Source organism: Monodelphis domestica, chromosome 1 (assembly GCF_027887165.1).
Source record: "Monodelphis domestica isolate mMonDom1 chromosome 1, mMonDom1.pri, whole genome shotgun sequence".
Lineage (NCBI taxonomy): Eukaryota > Metazoa > Chordata > Mammalia > Didelphimorphia > Didelphidae > Monodelphis > Monodelphis domestica.
Window position 1 is genome coordinate 378,716,218 of NC_077227.1, and position 9,729 is coordinate 378,725,946.

At 41.9% G+C, this 9,729-nt stretch overlaps 1 protein-coding gene across 2 annotated transcripts in view; it reads right to left on the reverse strand.

Annotated features, from left to right (window-relative positions):
* LOC100026499 (serine/threonine-protein kinase 10) overlaps positions 1-9,473 on the reverse strand; it is a 148,745-nt gene extending 139,272 nt beyond the window's left edge. Inside the window, exon 1 of one of the 2 annotated variants that reach the window (XM_056811575.1) lies at positions 8,773-9,473. In XM_056811575.1, coding sequence (XP_056667553.1) covers positions 8,773-8,928 — 156 coding nt within the window. In that variant the 5' untranslated portion in view covers positions 8,929-9,473. The remainder of the gene's footprint in view (positions 1-8,772) is intronic. The other variant, XM_056811576.1, reaches the window with a different exon arrangement.
* Between the last annotated feature and the right edge of the window lie 256 nt (positions 9,474-9,729).

Genomic DNA, 9,729 nt, shown 5'->3' on the forward strand with positions numbered 1-9,729 from the left:
GATGGTATTTTGCAGTAGAAAGATCATTATATTTGGATGCAGAGATCCTGAGATCAAATTCTGCCACTGTCACTCAATGCCTTGTGATCATGGGCAAGTCTCTTCACTTCTCTGGGTCTCAGTTTCCTCATCTACAAAATAAGATTACTGGATGACCTCTGAGGTGCCTTCTGGGTTTGAATCTTTGCCCTATGATCAATTTAGTATTCCTGTATAGACAGTAGTATCTTTGAGCTGGGAAATAGAAAGGAGATTTTATTTGTTTTATATTAAATGGGGGGATAGATAATGGAGAAATAGAAAAACAGAAGAGAATATAAAAAGGTAAAGCAAAAAAGAAACAAATTGACCTGAGAACAGCAATATTAAAGTAGAAAATTAGGATGATGATGACTGATAAAATAATTCCTAATTATATAGCTCTTTAAAAAAACCCTTACCTTCTGTCCTAGAATTGATATTAATTATAAGAAGAGCAGCAAGGGTTAGGTAATTGAGGTTGTGACTTGCCCAGGGTCATACAGCTAGGAAATGTCTAAATCTAGATTTGAACCCAGGTCCTCCCAACTCCAGGCCTGACACTGGACTAGGTGTCCCTTTTATAGCTCTTTAGAGTCACAGGTAGCATAGGGTAGTGCAACAATTCTTAAAGTGTGGTCTGAAGATCCCTTAGACCCTAAGATTTAAGTTTCAGCTTAATTTGATTTTCCAGGAATGAGGCTGAATTAATTTTTTTATGAATTGACTGATTTGATCTCCTTGCTGTCCAAGGAACTCTCAAAAGTCTTCTTAGTACCACAACCTGGAAGCATTAATTCTACAGTGCTCAGCTTTTACTATACAGTCCAACTCTCAGAGCTACTAGAAAAAACATAGCTTTATCTATATGAACCTATATGAACAGCAATGTGATGTCTCTGCTTTTTAGTATGCTGTCCAGATTTGTCATAGGTTTCCTTGAGAGAAGCATCTTTTAATGTCAAAACTGCTCAACATCTGCAATGACTTTTGGGATCATTTGTAATAATACTAAGATGTTATTTGCTCTTTTCATTCTCATTCTCTCTCCCTGACAAATGTATAAAGGAGTTTTCCAGAGGTTCCATCAGAGTTACACGATCTGTGATGACATGATCATTCTAGTGGCTAATGGTATGAGTGTGTCTATATTCTTGTATTCTCTTGAATTTTTGAAGGTGAAATATGATGTTAAAGATTAACTCAGTATGTTCTCAATTCTATTGTACTAGCTATCTTTAGTAATACTCATTATAGTTCTGTAACATCGTTATCAACTATTAAATTATTATTCTGAAATCCCAAAGTTTTTCTTGAAAACACAAGAAATATACTTTGTCTTATTTTACAATATTTGTCAAAACCTTTCCCAAATGTTTTATCTATAATTCATATTAGAATTTAATAATATTTCATTCTAAAAGAAAAGAAAATTTATTTATTATGTATTTTTTATATTTAAGGATGAATTTTCCTATTCCTCATTTCCTCAAACTTAATTGTGCCATCCATGTGCAAAGATGCTGAAAAAAAGATGATGCTAACATATTAGAGAGTTCTTTGATTCCCAGAAAGGGAGTTTAAAGGCAGACGTTAAAGAAATCTCCAAAAATATGTAAAACAGCCACTCTTCTCACTAAATGTTCATGAAAAATGTTATTTATGTTAACATGCAATTGGTTTCTGTAACTTTTTAAATAGGTATTTTGAAAATTTGTCAGTTGTAATTTCTAATACAGCAAATATTGATAAAGGTAACTCACGTGAACAAAAGCTCTTTGGAAGGGTCTTCGATGATTTTTAAAAACCCTTACCAAGGCAGAAGAGTGGTAACGGCTAGACAATGGGGGTTAAGTGATTTGCTTAGGGGGTCATATAGCAAAGAAGCATCTGAAGCCAGATTTGAACTCATGATTTCACATCTCTAGATCTATCTTCCTATCCACTAGATGTCCCATTCTCCATCTATTCTGTACTTATCTTGTACCAAAAGAATGTGAGCTCCTTGAGGGCAGGAATAATTGTTTTCCTTTGTAACCCTCCATGGCACTATGCCTGGCCCAAAGTAGGTAGACACTTAATAAATACTCATTGATTAGACCTGATTCTCTCAGCTGCTGCTGTGTGAAAAGATGGAGTTGGGCAGGATGATCTCTCAAGTCCCTTCCAGTTCTACCTTCCTCTCCTACCACCTTCAGTCTGTGCCTCGGATCTGGGACCTCACCTAGATAGCTTTTTTCCTAGTTGCTTTTCAATAGAAGGGCCTGAATTTAGATACTGATTCTGCTATATAATTTCAAAGAGATTCTTTCACTTATATGGGCATTAGTTTCTATATCTGTACCACAAAGAGGTTGGACTTGATGATGTCTTTTTTTTTTTAATCCTTACCTTTTGTTCTAGCAACAACTCTATGACAGAAGAGCAAGGGCTAGGCAGTCAGGGTTAAGTAACTTGCCCAGGGTCACCAAGCTAGGAAATGTCTGAGGCCAGCTTTGAACCTAGAACCTCCCATCTCTGTGCCTGGCAATTTTATTCACTGAGCCACCCAGCTGCCCCCACTGGATGACTTCTAACATTTATTCCAACTCCAAGGTATATCAAGGAGCTCTGAAAAAGGAAGGCTTCCTCTATCCCTAGAAAAGAACAAAGGAATAATAGGACCCAAAGGTAAAAAATATTCAAAGTTCTTGTAACAGCAAAGACCTGGAGGTAAGGTGGAGTGCCTATCAACTGGGGAATGGCTGAACTAATTATGGCATATGAATATAACATAATATCATTGTACTGTAAGAAGTTATAAGGGAGATAGTGTTTTAGAGATGTGTATGAACAGTTGCAGATTGATATAAGCAGAATTAGAAGACAGGAGCAGCTGGGTGGCTCAGTGGAATGAGCACCAGGACTAGAGAAGGGAGGTCCTGGTTTCAAATATGGCCTCGGACACTTCCTAGCTGTGTGACCCTGGGCAAGTCGCTTACCCCCAGGTGCCTAGCCCTTACCATTTTTCTATCTTAGAATCAATGCTTAGTATCAATTCTAATACAGAAGGTAAGGGTTAAAAAAAAAACTAGAAGATGAATTTATACAATAACATATCATAAAGAAAAATGCCTTTGAAAAAATTAAGAACTCTGATTAACTCAATGACCAGCTCGGGTTCCAAAAGACTGTAGATGATGGAGAAGTGACTCAAGGTTCAGAAGACACAAAAATGCAGGAATTTGTTTTGCTTAAGTATGTATTTGTTATAGAAGCACCTAGGTGGTGCAGTGGTTAGAGCACTGGGCTTGGAATCTGAAGACTTATCTCCCTGACTTCAAATCTGGCCTCAGACACTTCCTAGCTGTATAACCCAGGGCAATTCAATTTACTTTGTTTACCTCGATTTCCTCATCTGTCAAATGAGCTGGAGAAGAAAATGGCAAACCACTCTTTGCCAAGAAAACCACAAATGGGGTTATGAAATGTTGGACACAATGAAGATTCAAGAACAACCCCTTCCCTTATTTCCCCAGGCTCCTGGATTATTGAGTCTAGTGACTCATTGGCTCTCCTCAAGTTCTACAGTAGGCAGCAACAGTTGAATGTCTATGAGACCTGAGAGAAGACTGGAGAGAAGTGTACCTCTCAGTTTCATGGCAACCAGGGGCCCCACCACCCAGCTTCCCTTGCCTTATTTCCTTTGCTACCTCAGCAGATACCACCACTTCCTCTGCTACTGCAGCTACCCTATACCTCCAAGGTCCTGGCAGTGGGGCCCAGGGTATAACTGAGGTTGAAGGAAGGAGGGTGGCTATTGAGCAAGTATAAGAAGTGCTCTAGGATGAGAAGGACTTCAAGCACAGAGTCCAGAGATAGGCAGGGACCTCCGAGGTAAATTAATTGCTGATAGCCCTTCCTTGACTACTTTTTAATAGAAGCACAGCTTTTTCTTCTCCTTCCTTTGGATGGTTCTTTCTCCTCTTACTTTCCCATTCCTTCCTTCCCATCTCCCCTTGTCTTTCTTCCTTCCCTCCTTCCCTGTACCTCCAGCTGCCAAGGAACAGTGAGATGCATCCCTGGTATTTCCCAATTCTGATGGAATTTAGCTTTAATCATTAGATCAACATACCCATTAGCTGCCCTGAGACAATGAAGCAGAATATACTAAGGCTCAGCAGCTGATACTACCAGTTTTGTCCTTTCTGGGATTATTGAGGAATCCCAAGGTAGTGGAAAGAGTGCTAGGTCTTATGTCAGATGTCCTTGGTTTGAAGTGGCTATGCCACTTATTACCTGTGCGACCTGGGGCAAATTACTTAGCATCTCTGCCTCAGTTTTCTCATCTATAATATGGAAGGCATGGACTAAATGGCCCTTCCAACTCTAGGATCCCATTTCACTATAAAAGGAGATGTGACAGTGATGTAAAAGAAACAACCTCAATGAGTGCATGCAACCATGGGTCAGCCCTCAGAACAGGATATGCTTGGTCATACAACACAAACATTTACTGAGAGAGCACAGAGATGATCCTGTGTATCTTCCATTCCAGGACCATGGAGGTTATGGACTGAAAAGAGCTGCCAAGTTTTATACTCTGCCCAGGGGTGACTGGGTCATCTGAAGATTCAGGCTTCTCTGGGGGTAAGAGGAGAAAGGTAGATGTTTAACTTTCTTCAGATCATTTCAACTTGAGGTTATAGCTGTTTCTTTTTTTTCCTTTTAGCCCTTACTTTCTTTTTTTTAAACCCTTACCTTCCATCTTGGAATCAATACTGTGTATTGGCTCCAAGGCAGAAGAGTGGTAAGGGCTAGGCAATGGGGGTCAAGTGACTTGCCCAGGGTCACACAGCTGGGAAGTGTCTGAGGCCAGATTTGAACCTAGGACCTCCCATCTCTAGGCCTGGCTCTCAATTCACTGAGCCACCCAACTGCCCCCTTAGCCCTTACTTTCTATATCCATTCTAAGGCAGAAAAACCATAAGGACAAGGCAATTGTGGTCATGTTGCCCAGGGTCACACTGCTAGGAAATGTATAAAATCATATTTGAACCCAGAACCTCCTGTCTCCAGGCCTGGCTCTCTATCCACTGAGCCACCAAGGTGGCACAGAGAAGCACCTGGAGCAAAGGTCATCCAAAAAGCCAGTTCTTCAAACTCTACTTAAATTCTAAAGCCTTTATTAAATACAATTTCCCAGAGTTCAAATCACTTTAATTTTTTAATTAACCAAAACCCACTTAGATAGCATGGCCCTCAGTTTGAAAAATATATTTTGTTTAAAGGAAATAAGGTTACTGCCTTTGTACAGATCCTTTTTCCGGAGGGGGAGGGGTGGGGAAATAGCACATGAAAGTGAGAAGCCTCTAGTAGCCAGACCTAAAAGGAAGTAGAAAAACATGCTTTAAAAATATTAGGCAGAAGAGAAGGATAAAGGAAAAGGCTTCTTCTTTATTAGGCAAAGAAGAAAAACTCTTATCAAATAACCCTAAAAATGCAGAGGCTTTTAAAACTTTTTTTTTTAACTCTTGTTTTCGATAAGAGAGATCAGTCACAATTTGGCTCTTGGTATTGCCATGATCGCACTTCAGTAGGGAAGAATTCCTACTTAAAGACCACTCCAAAATGTTAGTTCAGCTCTGATCTACAGGATGTTTAAGGAAGTGGCAACAGCCAGTGGAAAGCCACTAGAAATTATCTTCAAGAGCTCCATTGAGGAGTTGGGAATTGTTCCCAAACTAAAAAAGGGCAAAATACTTAGCTGCTCATAAAGGCAGCACAGTACAATGGGAAAAACAAATACTACGTTTAGAACTAGTTCAGCTCAAGGCTCTGACACTTACTGCCTGTGTGACCCTAATTAAGTCACAACCTCTTTGGGTCTCAATTTACTTATCAGTGTCATAATGTATTTGGACTTCGATACCTTTTGATTCAAAATCTATGACCTGACTTTCAGGAAGGGAGAAGAAAGTAATGCCTTTGTATGAATTTTATGTCTACGCCAAGAAAACACAGGAATGGACTTTTAAATATCTATTTGTAGGCATATTGAACACTATAGTGGATTTTTAACATGTATGTGTATGAATATTATACAAAACTATATTGAATACCAAAGGAGGCTGGCTAAGATATCTCTCATCCCTTTGAAGGGCTGGATTGTTTGTTTGTTTTTATACCATTCATTTCTGTCTTAGTAATAACTAAGGCAGAAGGGTAAGGGTTAGCAATTGGGGTTAAGTGACTTACCCAAGATCACACCCTAGGAAGTGTCAAGAGGTCAGATTTGAACCCAGATCCTCCAGACTCCAGGCCTATCACTCTATCCACTAGCTGCTGTTTTTTTTTGGGGGGGGTGGGGGGTTGTGTGTGTGTGTGTGTGTGTGTGTGTGTGTGTGTTTTTAAGAGATTTGACATTCTATACTGCTCCAGAAGGAAGATATTGGAACAGTTAGAAGCTTCAGGAAGGGCAGGATTCAGCTCAATTTAAGAATTTCCTAAGGAATTCATCTATCCAGCAACATACTGGCTGTCTTTTAAGATAGTGAATTCTCTATCATTGGAAGTGTGTAAATAGATGCCAGAAGGCATTTGTTGAGGAGATTCCTGTTCTGAGTGGGAAAGTTAGACCAGATAACAACCTCAGAAGTCCCTTCTAGCTCCAAGATTTTAGGATTGCCTGGAAACAAACTATGCAAGCATAAAACAAGGCAGGATTGGTGTAAGTAAGCATAGCACAAGAAAAAAATCATCTCTATATATCCAGCACATCTGGGGTCAGTGGAGGAAGTAACCACCTGAAGAGTATAAAAAACTAGGCAGCAGCCACAACCATCCACCAGCTATAGGAGTCACATGTGATACTAGTGTTTAAAAAATAAGCGAGGTCCTTGGAAGAAGCTCTGACAATGTGACTCCCCTTACTCACTAAATTTTCATAGCTCCCCACTGCCATCTTTTTTTCTAAAAACCTTCATCATCTGTCTTAGAATTAATACTGTGTATTGGTTCCAAGGCAGAAGGGTGGTAAGGGCTACGCAATGGGGGTTAAGTGGCTTACCCAGGATCACACAGCTAGGAAGTGTCTGAAGACAAATTTGAACCCAAGATCTCCCATCTCTAGACCTGACTATCTAACCACTTAGCCACCTAGGTTCCCCCAAATAAGTTTCTTTTATTTATTTGTTTGTTTATTAAGCTTTTTCCTTCTGCCTTAGAATCTTAACCCCTCCAGGGCAGAAGTAGCAAGGGCTAGCAACTGAAGTTAAGAGATTTGTCCAGTCATATATCTAGGAAGTGTCTGAGGCCCAATTTAAATTCAGATCCTCCCAACTCCAGTGCCATTATCTACATGAAGCCTAAAGCTTTAGTGCTTCCCCTTCCAGAACACATTAACTAATATTTGCTTCCCTCCTGCTTCTATATGCACATCTTTCCTCCCCTCCAATTGAATTTAATCTCCTTGAGGGCAAGGACTATTTAATTTTTGTCTTTGTGTCTCCAACTTTTCCAAAAGTGCCTGGCAGATAGTAGGAGCTTGTGACTTGACTTACCTAGAAATGAACACAGAAAAGGAGCATCGCTGAACAAGAAGAAAGCTAAAGAAATGGTGAAGTTAAGACAGATATTTGGTGAGCAACTCCAGTCAACTCTAGATTATCTACATTACTATAAACATAGATTTCAAACAACTAATTCTTTGCACCTCATTCTCATCTCCAACTCTTCCGAAGTAAGCATGTCCACCACGCAGATAATAGTTGACTATAAATGGATTTTGAGATCCAAGATGTAACTCAAAACATCATCCCAAATTAAGTCAAACCTCATCATTTCATTTTCAGTTCAGCTCATTCTGGTTCCCCTCTGGGGAAGCTCAGGGTTTAGCCCTGGGGCCAGACCACTCCAGTATCCTCTTTGAAAAACTAATAAACTGAATAAATTGAATTCAACTGTGTGATTTGAGGTTAGTCATTGGGGAAGAAATTAAAGTAAGCCTCATTTTTCTCAACTTTAAAGTGAAGTTGTCTTTCAACTAAACTGAATTCTCTAGTAGTCTCAAAAGTCGCTTCCAGATCTAAGTTTATTTTATTCCATTTAATAAATCGAAGAATGGGAAGAATCTAAGAGATTATGATTAGGACAAGGCAAGTTCATCATCTGGTACCCACCCACGAGCTCAACCTAGAACAGAGATTACAGGTCTTCAAGCAACCGCCTAGGTCACAAGAGCATCTCCGAGATAGCTGGTTCCAAAGTCATCTTTAGGGAATCAAACTTCCTATATCCTGTTTTCTTTCACCTTGATTTTAGAGTTAATACTTGAATCCCAATTTTTTTTCATCCCCTACTCCCTATCTCCTGAGGCCTAAAATAGGGGAAGGGCTGGAGGAAGGGGAGGAAGGAACCGGGTTCCAGAGTGGACTCATCACTTCAAACCCCTTCGATTTTACTCCAAGGTAACTGAAGCAGGGCAGGTTCCAAGGCTAAATAAAGCTAATCCACTCCAGAGTCGGAAGCCCAATCCCAGGAATGGTCCAGAACTACCTTGGCACCGCCTTGTCACCCCATGCATACAGCTCTGTAAAATCTCAAACTTTTGGAACTGACTCTAGATCTTGCGACAGCCCCAGCCCCCTGGCCCCGGCTGTTACAGTTCCACGCCCGTTCCGCCCCCGCGCGGCGATTTCCAGGACCCACGACCCAGTTCCCGGTGGTCTCCGCGAGGTGCCCAACACACGTTTTCCCAAAGCCTCCCGCACCCACCTTGTAAACTTTACCGAAGGCTCCATCGCCCAACTCCCCGACTATCTCCCACACTTCGTTTGGGTCGAGATCCCGACGGACATGCTCATACTCCCGGGATTTTCTCTTCTCGAAGGTGGACAGCCTTAGAATACGGCGGAAGTTGGCAAAAGCCATGTCTCTGTTGGGAAGAAGCTGGCTGCGGGGCGCGCTATGCTGAGGGCGCTGGGACGCCGCTAGGGGCTAAGCGAGGTGGCTCCGGCCCCCAGCTCCGCAGGGCGGTGCCAGCCTCTGTACCCTGGCGGCAAGAGCAGAGAGAGAAAGGAGGGGTGATAGCGATAGTGCCGGCAGGCGCCCACAGCTCAGCTCGTTTTGCACCTCACACCTCCCGGGATCGAACCTTTCTTCCACCCCGCCTGAGTTCGTGAAGCCACAGTCAAGTGCGTCGCCGGAGAGGACTAAGGCAGGGGTTAAGGCACCCGGAACAGAACAAGCAATGGCAGCAGTGTTATCTCCGGCAGTGGTGTCCAAGCCGCTGTAATTTCTTCTCCGAATGAAAAGGGGGAATTGCGGCTTGCGCCCTTTCCTCAAGCTAGACACCAGCACGAACCCCGGCACCGCTCCAAAAACTAAACTCCAGAGGTGGTAGCTCTAAGATTCCGAACTAGAGCCTCAGAGCCCGCGACTCCACCTGCTGGGAGGCCAGCTGAGCCTCGATAGCCTCCCATTGGTTGCAGAAGCCAATGGATCCCGCCCCTTCGCCGCAGGGCTCTCTGGACACTGTAGTTGGCTAACGTCCTCTCCTAAAGAGGCTGGTTTGGAGTTTGGCAGAATTTAGAGTTAAAAGGATCTTGGTGGTCCTGAAGTCCAGTTCCCTCATTCATTTTACTTATGAGGAAACTGAGGCCCCGAGATGTTAAGAAACCTGTGCCTAATCACACGGCTATGTAGAGCTAGAAACTATGTTCTCTCTTTTTG